This window comes from Rhopalosiphum maidis, chromosome 3 (assembly GCF_003676215.2).
Source record: "Rhopalosiphum maidis isolate BTI-1 chromosome 3, ASM367621v3, whole genome shotgun sequence".
NCBI classification, from domain to species: domain Eukaryota; kingdom Metazoa; phylum Arthropoda; class Insecta; order Hemiptera; family Aphididae; genus Rhopalosiphum; species Rhopalosiphum maidis.
In genome coordinates this window covers 37818678-37842421 of record NC_040879.1, presented here as the reverse complement: position 1 = coordinate 37842421, position 23744 = coordinate 37818678, and the positions used below count along the sequence as shown (strand labels likewise).

At 30.8% G+C, this 23744-nt stretch overlaps 1 protein-coding gene across 4 annotated transcripts in view; it reads right to left on the bottom strand.

Moving 5' to 3' along the window:
• Positions 1 to 12870, bottom strand: part of LOC113559328 (protein quiver-like) — a 30028-nt gene extending 17158 nt beyond the window's left edge. For 2 of the 4 annotated variants that reach the window (XM_026965016.1, XM_026965019.1), the window contains exons 1-3: positions 12697 to 12870; positions 11788 to 11848; positions 5166 to 5294 (exon numbers count right to left, since the gene is read on the bottom strand). In XM_026965016.1, coding sequence (XP_026820817.1) covers positions 5166 to 5184 — 19 coding nt within the window. In that variant the 5' untranslated portion in view covers positions 5185 to 5294; positions 11788 to 11848; positions 12697 to 12870. Of the gene's footprint in view, positions 1 to 5165; positions 5295 to 11787; positions 11849 to 12648; positions 12669 to 12696 lie in introns of those variants that run through there. The other 2 variants (XM_026965017.1, XM_026965018.1) reach the window with 2 other exon arrangements.
• Between the last annotated feature and the right edge of the window lie 10874 nt (positions 12871 to 23744).

The following is a 23744-nucleotide window of genomic DNA, read 5'->3' as shown; positions in this document are numbered from 1 at the left end:
GATTATTTACGGTAGACACTTATTATATTGATGATGATTCTGCTTGTCCTCCTGAAATATGGGCTACTTATAGTTCCAGTCTGTATTTGACAACGACGCATGTGAAAGTTTCAATTCGAAATGAAATTCACTATCCAAGTATATTTTAATTTTTGGAAATTTTGAAACAACGCCAAACAGATGCTAAAATAAAAATTTAATCTATTGTTTGGACTCCTCAAAAACAACCAAAAAAATTAATAAAAAAAAAAAAAAAATTATACAACCGCAGCAGATTACAAAATTAAACTGCTTGGAAATATCTAATTTTAATTTTTTTAAATAATGAGTTTTAAAAATCTACCTCGAATACTATAATTATTTTACTAATTATTGACAATTGTATTTCATATATAATTTCAAATACAAATACTTTCAAATGGCTCCAATACAGTATTTAAAATATTTTATTTATTTAATTAATTATAAGCTGTTTTGTGAACCAATGTGTGCTTGGACGCAATCGGGATACTTGTATTTGGGATACAATACGACCACCCGAATTCGGGCCGTAATCAGGCAACTTCGGATTGGCGAATCCAGAATCACTGTACTATACTATCAGTCGAAAAACTCGCATTATATGTGTGTATAAGTCGTGATTTCCTCGGTGTATCAAAGGTGTAATGTGTAAATATCGATTTTACAGAAGTCCAGAGTATCGAAAATAGGCACAATATATATTGCAGAAGGCTACAGCAGTGTATTTTAGTAAATATAAATTGTTAAATTGTTTCACAGACTATGTCTTATGCACACATCACGTGTAGATTACGAGTTTGTAGATGTACTTATAATGTAGCATGGTAAAAAAACTATAGCATTTCATTTCACACACGTTATAACTTGTAACAACAAAATCACATCGTTAAAACAAAGGTATAATAATCTGATGATGGAATAATATCAACATATTATATGCGTGTTATGTTCGAAGTTTTTTTTTAAAAAAAAATGTACATTAGGTACTCGGAATGTCGGAACTCGTGAGTCATAGTAAATTTAACTACAAATTGTTTATGTTTAGCAGTTTTACTGTCCTTAGTATCGGCTACTCTACAACGTGCGTGGTGTTAGTCCATGTCAGCAGTTCTCAAACTTTTATTTTTACGTACGTACCACTTAGGTATATTATTATCAATCAGTCGCGTACCACTAATGACTAAAATTAGAACGATCCGAAATTCAAATTGTACAGTTAAATACATTTTTTTTTTTTTTTTTTTAATAATAAGGCAGTACAAATACTACAGCTACTGTATAATTATTTTTTATTTATTATTTTTTTTTAAATAAGATATGAATTAAATAATTTAATGGGTTTATTATCCGAAAATGGCCCTTCGCGTTTCGCGTACCACAGTTTGAGAACTACTAGTCTACGTAAATAACTAATATATTGCTCATCTCACGGTTCATGACAAATTATAATAATCGACTGGGTAATTTAAACATTTTTCCCCTACACTTTGAATGAGCCCAGCGCATTTAGATATAATAATGTACCGTGGACGGTGGACATACATCTTACTACATATGTCAAAATTTTTTGATAATATATTTTGTGGGCGTGGGGAATAATTCATCTACAGATTTACGCAGTGAGCGCGTATATCTTATAATAGCTTTTGAACGAAATTTTATTGTATACGAATAGGTATTCGATTTTCGAGTGTGCGCCATTACAAATCGGTTGTAATGGTAACGTAATTAAGATCCTGTTGACTTATTGGTCTGGCTATGTTTCCTAGACAAATTTTGGAAAGGCCAAAGCCAAACAACATTATAAAAAAATGTTGTAAATTCAACCCAAAAATCGACTACATAACTATAAATCGGCAGAATTTACAATCGCCCCATTTTCTATTTGATTGTAAAAAATTCATTAAAATAATAAAATAATTTAAGTGTTTTACTATTGTTTTTTTTTTTAAATTTTTTCTTTTTATTAAATAGGTACAAATGTTTACTTTAATTAATAAATGTTGACGTTTTATTATTATAAAAGGAGATTCATAATTTCTTCCATTCTTTCTTATAAAATTAAAGGAAACTATTTTTTTTACAATACATATTATAATAATAATATATTTTCATATCTATTATAAGACCTATGGTTTAAAAAGCTATTAATAGCTTAATTAATTATGCAGTTTAGTACAAGTTTTTTATTATTATGTATAGAGAACAAAATTAAAAATAATATATCTACGGCACAGTAGATACTCATGACGGATCCTATTTAAACGTCCACTAAATAAAAAATAATCAGCTCTGATGTAAAATCCTTTCTATGTCACTGGCATTATTTCATATTATATTATTGTTAATAAACGCGATGGGTGGAATAAAATATTAATTATAATGTTCGTTAGACATAGAGCAGGTATATTATAAAAATATGAAAGTATTTGTTAAAAGTAATACATATAATTTATTCAAAATTATGTATTCGATTTTAAACCAGATATTTATTGGATAAATGTTTATTTTTTAAAGTGAATAAATTATTAAAAATTTAAAATCCAAATGACAATAGCTTACAAGCGTTTTGTGGAATAAATTACTCAGAAAAATTGGATTACCGAATGTGTGCACTTTTATATGTATATCATTATAGTTGATAATATAATGTATAACATCGTTATTAAAATTATAAGCGGTCGTTGTAGTAACTAATATAAAGGCATAGGTGCATGTGCAGACTCTTGGGCGATCGAGCCTGAGATAACAATACAACAATTATTTGACGGTGCCCTTTATTGTTATTACTTTTTTTTTTAAATTTATCAACTCATTCGAATTTTCATTTTCATTCGTCAAAATGTTATGAAAACGTATCCACTAAATATTTCACAGCAGCAAAAAGAGGTCTTCGTTTATAGAACAATAGTTTGTATCGTCTAGGGACACTCCATAACTCACAAGCAGTACGAAAAACCCACGATTTTGAAAATACGACGGTCTTTGTGTTTATTATTTAAAAATTCCAAAAAATTTAAAATTTGAACAGAGTCGTCAGAAAAGTCGGGAAATGGAGCTGACCACGCTCGCGGCATATATCGTTTTGTAAGAGCAGTGATGGGCAACTGGCGGCCCGCGTACCATTTTTAACTGGCCCGATGGCCCGTGTTATACATTTCAAATTACACACTCACACCTGGTCAGATTTCGAAAAACTGCGATATCGCGAAGACAAACAAATTAGGGGGTGAGCAGCATGCTTGGCGTATTAGTTATATATATTATTACGGTACGTATTTTAAACTGTATATGTACAGAGGTATATAATATAATAATAATAACAATAATAATTCGCAATATTGGAATTGTTTCGCACGTACCTACTGGCCGGCGCTATCGGTATACATTTCGTAGGACTTTCGCGTCTCGTTATCGCAGTGATACGCGACAGAACATCATCGATACAATATATTGTTGTGTACGATCGTCCGGAAATCTCAGACTTTTGAAATCCGCCTGGCGGCGGCGTCACGGTAAAACATAACGCTTTGTGTTTTATGATACAAAATATTGTTATCGTTTAGAATATATATATATATATATGTTTATCATACAGACAGACGGACGACGGACGGACACTACAATAATATCATCGGCGCTGCTGCTGCTGGCTCGGACCGGTCACTGCGTAATGTTTACCACGCCGCCGTCGACGGTCGGATGATACACATAATAATATATTATATTGTAAACAATATTATACGCTGTGTCGTAAGCGACGTGCCCGTCGTCCCTCCGGCGCGGTGGTGTGTGCGCCCGTATAGTCATATGACGTATCCGCCGTTGGCCCGACGAGCCAAAAATAAACGCCCGTCCGCGGAGATTGCCGTTTCTGAGCGGACGCCAAGCCGCCGCGCGCACCTCTCTAGCCGCGCGATACAAGTCTTTTTTTTTTTTTTACAACACACATTAATCGTATATCATAGCACTCTGTGCGTGGTTGTTCCGTGGTGGCGGCGGTGTTGGGTGGGTGGGTGGGGAGGTACACGTGTTTTTTGAACGAAATTCAATTTTTTCGCTCGTACATCGTCTCGAAATTGGCTAAAAACTGTGAAATAATATTAATATATATATATATATAAATGTTTTTCCGACGAGATGCGAACACTGCGCCTAAGAAATGCGTGTGGTGGATTTCGATATACTGCGTGATGATGGTCTATAAATTGTTGCCAATCCCTTACCCTCCTCCTCTCGTGACCACGACGATACGATACGTATAGTAGTCGCACGCTGTTCGCCTCGAAACTACGCAGCTATAGTGATACTCAACATAACGTATACATATAATATTATAAAAATATACGTCTGTTTAATACATTTAGCGCTGTCCAATACCGCACAGAGTGCGAATAGCCCACAAAAAGCGTTCGATGCTGCGCGCACGTATAATGAGATTATATTTTAGTATATTATTATTATAGAATATATTATGATGAGTATACAGCGATTAAATTCGTTTTTTAAGAACAAAATTTATTTGTAAATGGATTTAAAATTGTTTAAAGTCAGAGAAAAAAATACTTCGTGCCCTTCACCTTTAATTTAATCGCGATATACGCACCTATACCTCCATAATAATTTTCTCTGCAATAATATTGTTTCGGTTAGGTTTCGAAAATTCGACAAAGACCTACCCCAGTTACTCCATCATGTCGTATATTATGTACACACGAACTTCTCTGTATCAAAGTATTACAATCTATAATATTAATTTATATATATATATATATAATATGTATCATAAACGACGCGTGCTATTATATATATGCTATACTTATGCGTATATCGAATTATATAGCATTATACGTATATTATATTATATATGAACGTAATCCGATTTACGGGGCGCGTCCTGTACGATAGAGTGAAATAAAGAGGGAACGATTCGAGAGTGTTGACGAGGTTATGTAATGTAATAATATTATGATATACGATCTGCACACACCTAAATTATATTAAAGTCGCTGAGCTATATATTCCCGTTATCGTAATATCATTATAACATATTATAATAATATATTGTACATGCGAATACGTGTATAGTAAACTAGGCGTCTGGTTAAGCAATTATTTTAATGCATTCGAGACGTTTTTTTTACCTGCAATTGTCCACCGCATTTTCCACTCGGGACAGTATTGCTGCGGCGGATAGACGATTTGGCGGCGGCGGTGACGGCGGTGACGATGGCGGTGGCGGCAGAATGACGCCCCTTCTTCCACGGGTACGGCTATAAAAAGGATAATCGCATCCTAAGTACACACAAAAGCGTCGTAGAAATCCACTGCTGCGTGGACCTATATGCTCCCCGTGCCAAAACCATCCCACTCTCATCCTTCAATGCATTCGCGTGTGTCCGTGTAGTGTATACAGGGTGATTCACTATCACGCCCACCCCCTAATTTTTTCTTTAATAATAAATTAATTTAAACTCTGGTTTTGTATTTGGAATATTTGTAAGAACATAGATACTTGAGCAATGAGCACTATACTTTTGAATCCTATGAATTTATATGTAACCTTTAAGTGAGTCATCCTACATCAAAACAATTTTTTTTCAACCGCCCTGATAGGTAATTGATGTTATAATATTTAAGAAATAAATTCGAAACATCACGAGAAAAAAATTTTCAATTAATGAAAACATTGAATATTATGGAACACAAAGCAGTGGAGTACATATGATGGAAGTGTTCCTGACCTCCCCCCCCCATTAAATTTTTTTCTTGATAAAACATGAAGATGTTAAATAAAAATGTTAAAAATATAAAACAATATGCCAGTATGCGAAGCCACACGTAATGTATCACACGAAATAAATAATATTATAGAATAACGAATTTGATATTTTTTATGGAAAAAACTTTCTACATTTTATACGATATAATTAAATGGTATTTTATACTTAAAGGAGGATTTAAAAATGTATCAATGCTACTATATATATATAAAAACAAAAATGCTGTATAATTGCTATATAATAAAATATCTAAAAATAAAAATATTTATTCCCTCTATATATTTCATTTACTTAAATTCGATTTAAATAAAATATGTACTTACTGATAATTTTTATCAAATAGATATTTAAAATTAAAGTGTGTCAATAGTTTCAGTTTAAAAAAAAAATTGGACAATGTTAAAATACCAGTGCTCAGTTATACGATTTATTTATAAATAAAATTATGATGTTTTATTTGTAGATTTTTTTTTCGTTATTTATATGAAAGAATTAGATTTTTTTTAAACTTTTTATACGAATATTTACGTTTTTATGTGCATATAATATGTAAGCGAATATTTTAATGATCCTCAGTGTTTTAATCCTGGATTTATATTTATTATTATTTATTTATACTTGAACAATATATGCTGGAGACGGATCGTATTTTATATTTCATGATGTAATTTTTTTCGGTAGTTTATCAAAAAAACTAATTATGTAAAATTGACATTACTAATTTAAACTCGTTACATTACAACATTTTCGGAAAAAATTGTATTTTTTTATGTTTACACTCTTTTGTATGACAATCAAAAGTAACAATGTATCGTACGTTTTTTATTTCATATTCCGAAATATTATTCGTAGTATTTTAAATCTATAAAAATTAAATTTTAAACAAGTAGTTTAAATAAGTTATGTTGTACAGATTTGTTAATTAGAATTTTGTAGGGTACTACTGTACTATTACATCTACATATTATAGTTGAAAGTTGAAATACTTATAAAACTATATCTCATATAGTTTTGACTACTCGTTCAAAATTCGATTTTTATACTTCAAAAAATATTTCGTTATTAAATAAGAAATTAAAAATACATGTTATTATAAAAAAAAATTTAAAAATATTAAACATAGTAAAACATTTATTTTTTAACAACTTAAAATTATGTAAAAATAAAATGTTCAAATATGTTTATAGTTTTTGAAATAATGAATGTATTATATTAATAGATTACTCGGGATTGGCAGTTTTTTAATTAAAAACTGTTTTAGTTAAATCGATTTGTTTGTTCCATTAAAACATCAATAAATTTGAAAATGGAATTTTCTTTATATTTTTAGGTGTACAGTTTTTATTTTCGTAATTTTTAAAATAGATTTATGTAAAACGTAGTAAACTTGTTAATGAACCAAAATTTGCTTTGAAAATTGAAATCCGACCTGCAATTTAACAGTTTTAGTACCGTATTTTATGTCGTTTTAAGTGGTTTATAAGTCATAAATTATTATATTCATTGACACGTATGTCTGCGCACGGAAGTGCACTGATTAAAATTAAATCATTAGTTCGTATGGTGGACGATAACACTTGCAAATTAGACTCAGGTCCCATATAAATAACGTTAATTCACTTGTCACACACTGACGACTTACATGACACCAAAATACCGTCATACCAATTATTTGCCTATACATATATATATATAGTGAGTATATACTTTATACACGACCGACTGCAGAAATAATAATTATATCGTTCAGACGCGGTGACTTATCGTCTATTATAACGTGTGCGGTAAAAATGATAATTATATATGGCGACGAATTACAGGCGTAATTTTGAGGGAGGGGTGGGTAAGGGTAACTGGAGCCACTCAGATGCTTTTGGGTAACTGTATACGTATTAAGTTTATATTTACCTATATGATATTATATTTTTAACTCATTTTTGCTATATGAATTTAAAAATAACGATAAATATATATTATAATATAGGTACTATTATATTATAATACGAGCAATGAATAACGATGACTTTTACTCTCGATTTAAACCTATTCAATCTTATTTCAAGAAAACATTTTGGGGGGGGGGTCTGCACCCTGAACCCACCTGGCTACGCCCTTGATTCTATCATTTCTATCTGTATATTACATATACATACACATTCGTGATATGGTGTACGAGACGTCTAATGAGATGTTTCGGACGTCTAAAGTCGACTAACGTTTTATCGTTTGTAGTGTTTGTACCGTATTTAATTAAACTTTATACAAGATATATGGGCTATGACATGAAGTGCATTATTATATCGTAGTGAACGTTAGGTACGGTGGGAGCTATATAATCGTATAAAATATATATTAAAACCTTTATGTGTTGCGCAGTGATAGCGGTAAACAATATAATGGCGGTAGAATTGTTATGTTATAATAGTTTATGTATATTATAATGGTTGTAATGTGTGTGTGTGTGTGTGTTAATAGTTTAATGTGCAGTTGTAGTACAGTCGTAATATCCTCACGACGTCAATCGTAACTCGTATGTGCGAGAGTATACAGCGCGAATTTTTTCGTATACTCATCGTACTCGTCACCATAATATAATATAAGGTGGCCAACAGTAATAACGATTGTAGTTTCGAGGTGATGCGATGGCGCAATTAAAAGGTTATGGAATTGAAAAACAATTATCGATTTGTCGGCTAATTATTCGTTGTCGCTGTGAATGTATAAGGTTATATTGTTAAAATTATAAAAAACAGAAAAAGAAATCGTCAATTATTGTCTTCTAAATCAGCGGTTCACAACCCATAAAACTGGACCATATAATATTAACATTACTAATGTATATAATATTATTGTATATTTTTATTATATACTTAATAGTATTATAAATGTTATAAACATACGTATAAAGGGGTGCTATTAGAGGGCTTTAACGATTTTTTTTATAAAATTAGTGGTCCAAAAAACTAAAAAGGTCGGTAAACGCTGTTCTAAATGCTTAAAATAATCCTTTATTAAATCTCTCGGCTTTGACTTAAAATTTTAAAATTTAAATTTTTAATAGTTAAATTAAAAATAAATCCGAAATATTAATTTAATATCATTTAATTTAATACTTATGTACCTACCTACATGTGAGTTGTGTAGGTAACTATTTAGAGAGTTCTACAAAAAAATAGATTTAATAATTTGATAAAAAAATATTGTAATTTTTTGAGTTTGTAGTATTTTCTATGATAAATTGATCTTATAACTATTGATTATATTATTTTTAATAACAAAATGCTAAAATAGTACATGTTAAAAAATCAGCCACATCTCACTTTTTGTAAAAATACAAGAAAAATATATACTCAAACGCATATTAATCAGTATCAGTGAAAATAATATACAATCCGATTCTCATTCGAGATTTCCGCCAATCGTATTACCCAAGTATATACATAGAATTATAAAATGAATACGATTCCATGTCCTATTCCTTTGAGAAAAAAATCTTATTGTATTTGTGTCTTTTTTGATATGTCACAAGCATTCTGTACTTCTATAGTGACCCGATGCTTTTTAAAATTAAAAACTAATGTCTGCTGTTTATGGCTTTATCGTCAAATTTTTAGCAAAATATATTTTTTTAAATTTTTTTTTCACAAGTGTATACACAATTTATACACATTTATGCACAATAAGCATACAAGATAAACGGCTATACATGATGTGAATTGCTTGAATTAGAAGTCACCCATTAGTGACATTTAGTTTGGTAAATGTTTAAAATTGGGTAAGACTTGAATTTTGTTCAAGTTTGATTTTTTTGCCGATCCCCAGAGTTGTAACCAAACAAGTGTGCTATAAATTAGTAGTCTAGTTTTTAAGCTAGTAAATTGATTTTGGACAATAACGTTTTCAGTGATCTGGATCGAGCGTTAAGGTCAATATTTTAGCTTTTATATGTTTGTTTCGGGTTAATTTTTGGTTAAGAATTAATCCCAAATATTTAACAGCATTGAGGGACGGGACAAAATATATTAAAATACTTCGTAGTACCTGTAATTCCATAATAAACCATAGCTTACGCGCATATCTCGTAGTGTTGACCGGATTTATGGGAATTCCAGTAATCGAATGGAAAATTCAAATCCACGAAGATTATACGTGTATACTATGCATAAATTCCAGATAATCGTCTCATTCAATAGAAATTATAAATATTTCAATTCACCGGCGATATTACACTTTTACCACTAACACCGACACGGTGATGCACATCGTATAATATTTCGGGTGAATCACAATGTTTATAATCGCGAACATATTTTCGCCGACGAAAGTCGCTTTACTCGAAACGCAATTTGCAAGTATTATCATCGGAAGCTATGACTGAAAACATGATTACAATATTATAACGTTATTATTTGACATTGTTTGCGTTCTCGCAACTATTTCACGCGCGCGCGCGTGTGTGTGTGTGTGTACTACACGCTCAAAGTAAATAATAATGCGCAGCGGGTCAGTTATCGGGAACTGTTTATTGCGATTTGCAAACAATATTTACGTATTTATATTTTATATAATATACTTATGTGTATTTAGTACAATATTACCCCATTAGTAATGAAATATTATTATGTTGGATGTTTTGTCTGTGCGTCGCGTGTTGACGTCGCGTCGTCGGGTGGCTTTTCTTCGTGCCCGTCGGGACTTAATACCGAGAAAAACGTCCGTCTACGACACCGTTTTTCTCGGAAAACCCATCTTTTCAAAATCGTAAGTAAACAGCGTCAAATTAAATTTAACATGAAATAAAATCATTGTCCTTTAATTTAACAGCAACATTTTATAGCGTTATTTACGGTCCTAAGGCAGCTTTAAAAGGCCACAACAATATATATTATTACATTAGGTCTTATCGGTCGGATCAGCCATAAATCCGTCGGATTTTAATATCGTTGTGAGAAAATAATTTTAAAGACTTCACGTGGGTTCTGCGGGCTCCAGCTTTCGGGGGGGGGGGGAGGGGGGTGGAAGGGAGGTTCAAGCTTCCTAAGCAACTTATTTTATTTTAAATGTTTATATCAATTAAATACTTATATTACATTGTCATTTTTCGAAGTGGGGCTTCTAAGAAATTTGGGCTTAGTCATCGCTATATAGCCTCGTTTATATTTTTCCTACTGACATAATAAATTACTGTTATGCGTAGTAAGTGTAATAAATATATGTTTCAGATTTTTCGGAAAAACCGCACCAGTAAGTAATGTTGGATTCGTTTTTTTTCATGAAGTTTGCATACAAAATAAACAGTAATAATTGTACATTTTTCGTTTCCCAATAAACGTACGGTCTATACCAATATAAATGCCTACTGATTTATGTGGTACATGATTTTTATGCCAATAGAGCTATTATATAATTATTTTAAATTTATTTTGTTATCATTGTTATCATATTTATGTGAAAATTTAATCGGAAGGTATGCATAATGTAATAACTCCATTGATAAACAAATCATGTCTGATATAGAAACCAGAGGTAACGCATATAAGAGGCAAAATCATATACGTTTGTTGGGAAATCAAAAATTAATGAGTATTGTAATTATTTTCAATGCCAGCTTTATGAAAGAAAAAAAACCGGTATGGGTGAAATATTTCTTATTTTCTAAAACTAAGTGAATTGTATCCTCATAATAGGAAGATTTTAGCTAACAGATAGAGGTGCGTGCATGATGAATAATTCTTTTTAATTATATATAATAGGTACCATATCGTTAATTGTTATTATTTCAACATCATTATTTTTCAATTTAGCATGTGAAAGTGTTCATGGTTTTTATGAAATATCTTTTTTAACTTTTTTTTCTTAAAAGTATGTTTTACTATTTTTTTTTTATCCATTTAATAGTTTATCGTCTGGTTTTGAGTTGTTATGTTTTTATAAGGTTGATCTGCTATATAAAAATTATATTTTAATTTAAAATTAGACTTACCTATACAGGATTTCAAATCACAGTTCCAACGTCATCAAATAAAAGTTTATGAAAACGAAATCTAAAACGGTCAATTAACATTATTTTTTATTTTTTCACTCACTAACATATCTATTTTTGAACAAAAAAAAAGTTCCAAATTAACACTTGGAACGAAGACTGAAAAACTAAATCGTAGACGCTGATGATCATATAAACGTATGATCTTGGTCAGATCAAATCCGAAGAAGTAATAATCAAATAATGGAAATACCAAATATAGATACAAATATTGGAGACATAATCCATTTAGTAATGAAATTATTAACTATATCTGTAAGGTAAAATTTGTGTTCAGTTTTCGATTCAGTGGTACGTGCATGCAGGTGGCATTTAATTTTTATTGTGATTTTTTTTTATATAACGAGAAAAACGTGTGAAAAGACATCGAGCTGAGAACGGCATAATTTAATCCGAGGGAACCTATCAAAATACCACTTCCTCCCTATCACCACTGCTAAAATCTCTTGGAAATAGTACTGCTACAATGGTTTCTAGTAAATCTTGTACAAGATAAATTAATGAGCATAAAAAAAATATTAATAGATACGACGTCTCACCGATATATTTTGGTTTACACTATAGGGGATTATAGGCATTTCATATTATGCTTTATTATTTTAACGAACTGTCCAAAAAAAAAAAAAAAATACATTAATTATTTAAAATTTATTTTGAAAAATAACTAAAATAATAATAATCGTATTAATGCCAATTTATTGGTAAGTATTTAAATATCTTGAAAAATTTTCAAATTAAAATTTCAATATTAAACGAGTAACAGTACAAAAAATACCGGGAAGACGTCTTATAGGTATATACTTTTTAGGCACGTGCACGTGCGACTGTTCACCAAAAGTAAATTTTTACCGGATATAATATTATTTTATATGTCTGACCGCCTTTGTGCGAAAACTACATCCCGCTGAAATGAATATAATGTGTGTTGATCGATACTATCTAACCGCGTATAAACCTGCTTTGTGCGAGAACGCGTTTGCGGCGGATTAGACGACAAACTTAGTAGATACGACGAGTACGCGATGACTACGGTAAAAAAACTGACAACGAGCAATGTCATATTGTATGGTAACATATAATATTATATCCGTCGTAAAGTGTAGGCATGTGTGTGAGTGTGTTAGATTAGAGTAATATTGTTATTGTGTGCGCATCACAATATGATGATTGTATACGCAATTTTATTCTATTAGCTCACGGCGGAAGGGACGTTGTTGGGTATCCTTAATTTTTGTTTTTTTTTTTTTTTAATTCGTCCTCGCCGTGACCGACAAATTGTCAGTTTATCATAATAAAAAATAATATACTATGCGTAATTCAAACATAATATTAATTATTAATGGTATATTTCATTTCACATTCTATAAAACCATTTATCATTTATGTTATATAGATATTAGAATGTAATATCATATAGATAAAAATAGTATAACGTACGTACGTACGCGAAGTTAAATGATAATAGTATTCAGTGGCGTAGCTAGAGTTTTGGGTTGGCGAGAGGTGGAGCAAAATATTTTTTTCTTTACCAAAAAGCTTAACTATATAGTTAATACAAACTCCCTCTTACACTCGCTATTGTAACAAATAAAGTAATCATAAAAGCATTGGCCCAATTTTTTTTTATATGCAGACATTGAAGTTCAAATTAAGACAAGATTGGATATTTAAACGAAAAATATCGATTTTATTAGATATTTTGATGTGATTAAAAAAAAAAAAAAAAAAAATTATTAATTCGTACGAAATTGAAACCTTTTCTTCATCACGTACATCATTACTCATTAGGTATTTACTATAGGTACAAAATTAAATTCTCAGTAAATTTCGTTTACTTTCAAGCCAAATATATATCACGAAACTATTTACACAATTATATAGTACTTACTCACAAGTCATAAAAGTTAGAGAATATTATAACATAATATATTATGTACCTAATTGGTTTTTGGTAAAAATGTACTTCAACCTACCATGTGTATTATCAATAGATAAATAAATACATTATAGCAATACAGATGTATAATAAAATATTTTTAGAAATATTGTCTGCCACTCAGTTTATAATCATTTTCCATTGTACATAACAGGGGTGGCCAACATGAATGGTTTCGCGGGCTACATGCCCAAATCTCTAAATCCTATAATGATACTAAGAACCCAAAATTTAAAATTATAATAATAATGTAATATCATATTATTATTGTTTTATTATAATAAATAAATTTTAATTTTATATACAAGACGCGAGCCGCATCTAATGATATGACGAGAGCCGCAAGTTAGTCGCCCCTGGTATATAATATTATGCGAACCTAATTGTGAATAGGTATTGTAATTTAACATATCAATTAGTGCAATCAAGGTCAATACCACGGTATACCTACCACGTTACTGTGATGTAAGCGGTAAGCCTACTAACTATCAAGTACTGGACAGCAGATGAATTTCCACGAAATTGTTAAATTACTTGTAAGAAAAACTTATCAGAAATATCTTGCATAACACTCTCAAGCCTTAGTTATAAACATTGAAAATATACATTTAAAACAACAAAATAATTTTAAAATTTTTGCAATTTTGTCAAAATTTGAACTTACGACGCTTATTAAAAAATTTTTACGTATGATATGTATCTTCCATATTTCATATTTGTATGGTTACAACTTACAAGAAATCTTTTATTAATTTCTCAAGATTTAGATAAATTAAGAAAAAAAATAAAGCACTTCAAAAATGTCAAATTCCTATAAACAACTTAAAATGTACACTAAAATATAAATATTTTGAAAATTCATGTATATAATTTTAATAGATAATAAAATAAGTAATAGAAGAAGGTTTCAATTTTCTGCGATAGATAAATTTTCGATTACAACAAAATAAAAATAAAACGTAGAAAAAATCATTATTATACGTGTGAAACAGTAAAAAAATTATATTTTCAATCACTAATAAAATTATATGCTAAACATTTATTTTTATGTTTCAATAGTAAAAAACTTATGAGAAATCTTGTTAAATGTTCAAGCTTTTCTATACAAAACAAATATTTTATCAAATATTAAAATATTTTGAAATTTATAAAAAATTTAGTAAATCTTAGTATAAATGTTTGCAAAAATGTTTCAAGTCTTATTCTTAAATTACATCAAAAAACAATAAAATCGATTTGGTCAAAAATTGATTTCACGCATAAAAATCCCTGTTTATCCCTAATTTGTTTTGTTTTTCTAATTATTAGACATTTTTTACTTTTAGCCCTTTTTTCTGCAAACAAAAAAAAATACCAATTAGTGTTTTATTTTAAGTTTTATTTTAACCCAAAAACTGCGGTTAGGTTATAGTTAGGTTTGATTGTAATCATTAGACGTTGTTTTTGTCTTTTAAATAGAATAGCAGCGCCGGGATATACGTACTTTTAGTCAAGAAAGCTTGCATAAACTTTACATAATCTCTATAGTCATTTCGCTTAAAAAGGAACGAGTGTAAGACAAACGTACACCGCTATCATACATCATATAAGCTATAATAGCGCTAATCCAATTTATTTTGGAGAGAGTCATTAGCCAAGTCTGTACGAAGGTAAGACGATCGAAGGTTTAGCGCGTGTCATTCAATACGGGTTATGAGTGATACAATAATCTATATGGTAATTTCCCGCATATATAGATCTACTAAGAAAGTTCAAATTTATACCGACAACACCCCGTATTTGGCATATGCAAATTTATCATGGTTACATAACGAGTAAAAATGATCTCTCCAATTTGCCGGTCCTGTCCGGCATCCGTCTTACTATCAAACCCATGTAATGACCGAATGTCGTACATAATAATATTATGTAGATTTCAGATTATTGCAAAACTCTCAGATTATATTTTATCGGAATCCTTGGGTTTCATAAAAAAGCGGTCTTTAAAAAAAAAAAAAATCGTAATATAATATGGTAGGTAGTGAAATTGTACTTCTTATTGCCTGACTTGAATTATTAATGTCAATGACGATTTAATAGTCTAAATATCTATTTAGGTAACTATTGCGGGAATTTAGATATTTTCTATAATCTGACTTTGAATCCAAATTGCGTGGGTTTTTTTATTCAATAAAAAAATATAGATATTTGTATTTATCATTGGTAGGTACATAATATTACTACTATAACAAATTGGAAATGCTTAAACATAAAATATTGGGTATTGGGTCTTGCTGGTGATTTGGTTTTTGGTTCTTAAATTATTTTTTTGATATTCACACGATAATCACACAATATAAATTATTATAAGTACCATCTGAAATGGGAATTAACTGTATAGAATGTTTTGTTTATGTCACTGACAATTTATTCTAGTTGGCACACGGAGCCGACCATAGCAATCACGTCTCTTATCAAACGTGTATACTGTATAGAGTACCTATCGATAAAAATAAGACGAGAGAAGCGAATATACGAAAGGAAAATATGCTACGGTAACTACATAAATATGTTATATCCTAATCGTTATAATAATAATACGGTGACTGCAGATTTTGCGTTTCAAAAGTAAATTTCGCGACGTAATTTCATACTGTACTTAGCTTCTCGTACTTTTCATGTCACGTTTTATATTGAAAAGAACAACAAAGAGTTTGAAAACCAAAGTCTCCGTACGGCGACAATAATACTATGCGATATCGTACGAGCAATACGTATTTATATATAATATGACATATAAATTATCTAATATAATATTATGCGCATGATGCACGTATTATGTGTATAAGTATTTGCATTATATTTTATATTGTTGTGAAGGTTATTGGACAATTATAATCTAATGATGAAACGTTCAATATTGATGCTACTACAGTGGATATTACCCTGTCTTTATAGGTGGTATATAGTAATTATTATTCCTGAAAGTCCTTTAAACTAAGTCTCGGTAGATCCTTTTACTTGTACGTACACATATGATTACAAACAAGCGTTGAGCCTGTCGATGCATTCATAATTCACTAATACATTATTATTTCAGAAGCGTATTTACTGCAAATAGCATAGGTAAGAGTTACGTACCTAGGAGACGTCGATGGCAAAATCGACAATAAGTTATTATTATTATTATTAATAATAATATTATGTTGCGTCTCTATAAACACCTCAAAATTCAAACACTAAATCCTTGGAAAAATTATTTATTTACCTTACAGCTTATGACTTCACTAAAAAGGTAAAAATTACAAACGTAAACTTCTTTTCCCTTACACTATCTCCCAAAATTTCAACAGATCACGTCTAAAAAGACGATGTCCTGAAGGGTTTTCTAGAGTCTAGAATTAGATTATCTTGTTAACTTATTAAATGACACTACTGCGTACTTAATTCATATCTTATATTCTGCTTAATATGTAGATTTTTTGTCGACAAAATTGCTTATTATACGTATAATTATTGTATAGGTTTAACACCTTAAAAACAACACTTTATTCAAATAAACTATCGTATAATATGATCTTTTTATTTAGATCACTGCGATGTTATGTTTTTCGTTATACGTTTGTATTACTAATATTAATTTATATTTACATTGGCAAATGCAAACCAATTGCATATATTATTACAATACTATTTTAGATAATTTATATAAATTTAAGTCAATATTAAACTTCACTGTTATTAATTTATATAACAATAACGACGAACTGCAAAACGATAATTTGAATTATGAATCAAAATATTTTTGAAATTGTATTGTGTGTAGTAAGTATTACTATAATATTTAACGGTTCAAAAGTTTCAAATACCTATAATCAAGTGACCTAACCATATATATCAGTTATCTTTTGTTTGAATTTTAGTTTAAAGAATAATAAATTGTGCTCAACAAATATTTTATATTTTCAGTTTTCTATAAGAAAAACATGTATAAAAATGTTGTTTAAAATGTTTAAGATTTTCGACTAGACAAATAATTTTTGATCAACATTTATAGAAAATAAATTATTAAAAAAAAAATCACGTTTTTATTGTAAATTTAGTATTCATTATTTGAAAGTTTATACTATATAAGTTTGCATAGTTTGTTATTTAAGTGATAGTGAAATATTTTAGGTTTCTATGACTAATATTTTTTGAATTACAACAAAATAACAAAAAATCGTTATTTAAAGTGTTAATTGCTCGTAAAATATATAATTAGTTTCACACTAATCTATAAATTTAAATTCTATTTAAAAATAAAAACTTTTTAAAAATCTTAAACAATTCATGATGGATAATGCTATGATAATATAATATTGCATTGTAATGGAATAAATTTCAACGTAAGCCACACAGTTCTATACATTCGTATAAAAAACAAATTCCTGCCTTTTTGACTGGGGTAACCTCCAGAATTTTATTAATTTTATGTCTTTATCAACAAACGGTACATAAATGAACGAATATAATTTAAACATATCGAATAAGTAAGAATTGTTTGTTTTATACGACTGAATAACACATCTGTGTTCCCGAAACACGAGTTGTGTAATATTGGAACTTGTGTCGCCATCTGCCCGGTTTTTATCGCGACATTTATTTTTATTTTATATTTTAGAAGCAATTCATTTATAGATATATTAAGTTTGAAGAAATGTATACAGTATAGACGTATAAAGAGTCTGTGTGTGGATATTGCCTCAGAACAAAAAATATAAATATATGACTGTTTTATTTATACAATATGTTTTTTTTTTTATATATATATATTTCAGTCGGTATATTATATTATAGATAATACTATGTGTACAATATTTTGACCATTGATTAAATATACAAAATATATGCTGTATAAAACCAATGCTATGACGTAAGTACCTATAAGACAAATCAAAAGCATATTGGCCTTGTAATGACTCAAACTCTGTACACTGAAGTATCTAAGAGGCATCCCCTTAACAATTTGTCGGGATAGGAAGTGGGAAATTAAGGTTATACACAATACATTTAATTTTTTTAACTTTAGTTTCAATTTGTATTTTATAAAACACATTTATTTTTTACTTAAATATGTTTTAAGAAGACTCAAAAATGCTTACTTCAAACTCTGACTAACATATTATTGCTCTAAGATTTGAGTAGAAGGTCAAAGTACTATATTACTACTAAAAACAGAGTGAAATAGATTATTCTCAACATAAAATATTCGATAGGTTTTGGTCTAGTTAGACAGAAAAAACGTAATATGTGGGTGCGACATCATTTTAAGTGGTTATAGATTTTAATCACTTACTAACACTACCCCCACTTATGATGGTAACTTATGATGTCTAGGGGGACATGTTCCTATGCCCCCTAAACGATGCGCCTGAGTTGTATGGCGTATGCAGTAGAATAGTTGACAATAGGAAAACAATTTCACTAAAAATATTGCAAGCATAAGTCGACTATATTATTACATACATGTGAATAAATAATATAATGGTCGATTATCAAGCTATCTGTAGGATTTGGACAGTACTGAGTAGGTGCTAAGACTGTATAATATACGTTTGCTACAATTTTTTTTTTTAAAGATGAATGAAAAAATAATAATGAAATTAATCAACGAATTTGTTTTTATGGCTCAGCCGTAAATTGTTTTAATTGGTCATTAATATTTAAATATTTAAAATATTGATAAAAATCAAGAAAATTAAAAACTGTTCTATGAGAAAAGCCCTTGATGGATGAAATGCACAAAAGGCTGCATGAATTGAGTATTGACCCATTTGACCGACAGATTTTTGGCCGACACTCAATAGACTAAAATGCGAAATGGTTGACATAAAAAATAAATTGATTTTATATTGAGATTACGAGATTTACGGGATTATACGACTCGCTGCTTCGTATAGTATTTCCAAAGGCTTATCTTTAGTAGACAGAGGTTTTTAAACATCGTATTTAATAGTTTTTTTTTCACCAACAATCGGTACGGATCAAGTTGTAGTGCAATATAACGAGTGACTAGTGGTAAAACCACTCGTAAAAGATAACACAGCGGCTAAATCACTGATTAATTGCATAAAATATAATTACTAAAACGTTATAATATAATTGAATATTTATTTTTGCTTATTCATACTTGGCTTTTCATCGTGATAGGCCTTTTGACTAACCTAACATAACCTTTTCGTCACCTAACACTTTCGTCAATTTACTGTAGACTTTTACGGCCCGTCAGCCGTTTACAATATAAGCCAAATATCGGTATCCAATACACCACACAAACGAAATTTCAATACGACTACAGAGCGATTTATTCCTTTTTTTTTAACTTTAACAATTAAACTCGTAGGTGTTGATAAATGTCTTGTGATTAAATAAAAAAATTACTAGATATAATTTTTTAGCAATTTTACCGAGTAATTATAGTTTTATAAATGATAAATACTTAATAGGTTTTACAATGATGGTTTTCTGTCATAATAAGTAATATGAACATACGTTATACCTACTCTCGAATGACGAATTGTTTGTACAATTTTAGACACCTACGGAGGATATAGTGACTATACTACTATAGGTTCTTGTTCTATAATGTTTTTGGAGGAAAATCGTTTTTTACTATCTGTATGTTTCTAGTAGACAATAACATCCATTTTAAAACGTATTATTAAACATGTATAAGTGTATTGCATCTATATGTAACTCACATTAAAATTAAAATATCGTAAGACTACCGTCGAGAGGGCAATGATCGGGAATTATATCGTCGTCTTTAAGACTTATGTTTAATAATATATTATAGCTTAGCTTACTTACTAAAATATTAAAAACAATAAAATTGTACCAGAGATGAAGAACCTATTAGGTATATGCGATTTGTGTGGAAGACATAGACAACACATTTGTACGCATTCATAGTCCTCCTCTCTTGAGTTAACTTATTAATTATTTCTGTTTCTTAGGAAAAGTCATCACCGTTTCCGTCCAAACACGGGCTAGAGCTATATTTATAATTTATGTCTTCCGCTATTAGTGATTATCAACGTTACACTTGTTTTATCTGTGATTAAGAAGTGCATAACGAAGTTTTCATAGATATTTGATATTTTAAAACTAAAATCTAAAAATAAATAAATTAAAACTATTCAATTAAGCTTTAGTAAAATTAATAATTTTCCGATTAATTACAATATTGAAAATAAAGTAGGTACATAATATTTATTGACTTAAATTTCCAAAAAAATTTATAGCTAATCTTTGAAAATTTAATAAAATGTTTTTCATACATAGTTCATACTGGAACTAAATAATCTAAAAAAAAAAGTACAAGCACAATTTTTTTATATACCACCTATTATATTTATAATTAAAATTTGGACGAAATTACGTATTTGTATTTGAATGATGAATAACGATGTTAATTTTTTTGTTTTAAATTCTAAAACATTATTTGTGGTTAACGCCTATATTTTTTTCTATTTATTTTGATAATTTTTTTGTATTAATTGATATATCATTTTGATTTTGATGCTGTAAAAACATTTGATTTTTACGAAGATTTCAAACACATACTCAATCATTGAATAATATCATAACGTTCACAAACTGTACAAATATCAAAACTAACGTGGCAGATTGCTCAACTCAAACAGTTCGATCGTTTTTTAAGGGAGTCATTGAGTCGAAAAGTTATTTATTTTAGATTATTTTTCGGTAGTATAGTCACTATAGTCAGGGCATTTAAGTAAGCCCTGCAGGTCCTGTTCATAATAATATCAGTCGACCGCCATTGCCTCGATACAACGATTATACCATAATACGAAGGCCGTACGCAGAACACTCAAAGATAGCGATACTGTTCTGTCCATTATTATCCGTCGATATGTGTTACGCAGTGTACGTGTTCCGGTCGTCAGCAACGTTGTCCCGTTGCACACACATAACGACGCGTATCCATCGGTTTCCCATTGACGGAGCGGAGAAGGAGTGGACCAAACAGTAGTACACAACATAATACAGCAATAGTAGCACACAATAGCCTACATATTATCGATATAGGATCAATCGGGGGCATAATAATATTTGAATTTTGTTTTAGCAGGACTGCGCAGTGGCACCGAAGTCCGCGTCCAGGTGACCGTTTTTTCCGAAAAACACTATTTACACACATCATAACTTTGTTATGAGTAAACGCATATTTTTACCCCCTCCCACCAAAAAAAAAAAAAAAAAAAAAATGAACATTTTACACGCCAACGGGTGGCACTGAGGCCGCGTAGTTCTGAAATCGCTCGACCACATTTTAAAAACTTCGGCACCTCTATACGCATCACCGCAGCGTTTTCCAGACGAACGGAATCGACACAGGCCATAATATACGAATCGGGGAAGACCACGTCCACTCGAACACCATCGCGATTCCTCTAAGTATAATACACCCCACACGACTGTGTAACCAAATCATATAATGATGCGTAATACCGCGGGGTGTTTGACCGGGTCGATTGTTTTTTGTTTATTGTTTTTTCAAACCGGCCGTTACTTCAACAACATCATAATACATATTATAATGATATGTCGGAAGCGTAGCACACGTCCTTTTCCCGGACATCCGACTTGTATAAAACTGCAATAACACCGCATTATACGTTATTATCATTACGTATTGGTATTGTTATTATTGTACGTCGCGAACGCGTCGTATCGTCGTACAACCATACTGACGACCCGCTGCGGCGCAATAGGTATATACTACTGACATTAAACTTACACTGCCAATACATTACGCATACACAGGTTAGGTATAATGGGCACTCCACGAATAAACGGTATAAACGGTTCGGAGATTATTGTCGCGTCGATTGCCGGGTCCGCGAACACTGTATTAATCGCGCATCACTGCCGCGCATAGTTTATTGCGTCGCGTCTGTGCACGGCGTCCGTATATACCTCTACATTATGATGATAACCACTACGACGACGTTTCGGGCGCGTCTCGCAAAGCACGAGAACGCGTTATATATATATATATATATATCATTATTCAGTTCAATTCCGCACAGTTATTTGGGCGTGCTATATATATATATATATATTATTTTCATTTTTTTTTCCCGTTTCCCCTGTCGCCCGCCATCATCGTCATCCATTCTCCTCTCCCTGCCCCTCCCCGCCGACGCTTCGCGTTTGTGAGCGCTGAGCTGTACTACGTTTACGCCGCACCGTCCCGGACGACACTATACACACGTATAACACCACGCCGATTTCCTCTGCGCGCCGATTAATTTACCCGCTGCCAGTCAGTATAGTACAGTGACTATTGTAATATAATGATGCGTACCTATAGAACTTATCGTTTTTACCTGGCCGCGGTCCCGTTACAAACTAGCTGCCGCTGTCACACAGTCGCCACGACAAACCGCCGGATTTATTGATTTCACCACTGCGTATATACGCACAGCATATTTCATCGAAAACGGACACTGCGCGCCGTACCTACATGATAATATTATTAGTTGTGTATCATAAATACGCCGATGTATATATATATAACAATATGTAGTCCGCCGCGGATCGCACACAATAATATCGTACCTATACGATGTATACATGTAATGTGTGATGTACACTCTCACATTTTACCGGTACATCGTACGCGGCGGATGTTCGTTGAACTCCGTCGACCATTATTATTATATACAGGGTGTATCGGAAGTCTTCATCCGATTACAAACTTATATAGCTCGGCAAACGTTAGCCACTGGTAAACGACCCATGTACTAATTAGATGACCAAGTTTATTTCAAGTTGTCTTTCGATTAGTATATGGGTAATTACCTGCGGCTAACGGTTGCCGAGAGCTTGTATAATTCGTAAATAGGATGAAGACTTTTGAAACACTCTGTATGTACGTCATCGATATACGCGGCGGCGAGATCCGCGTTTG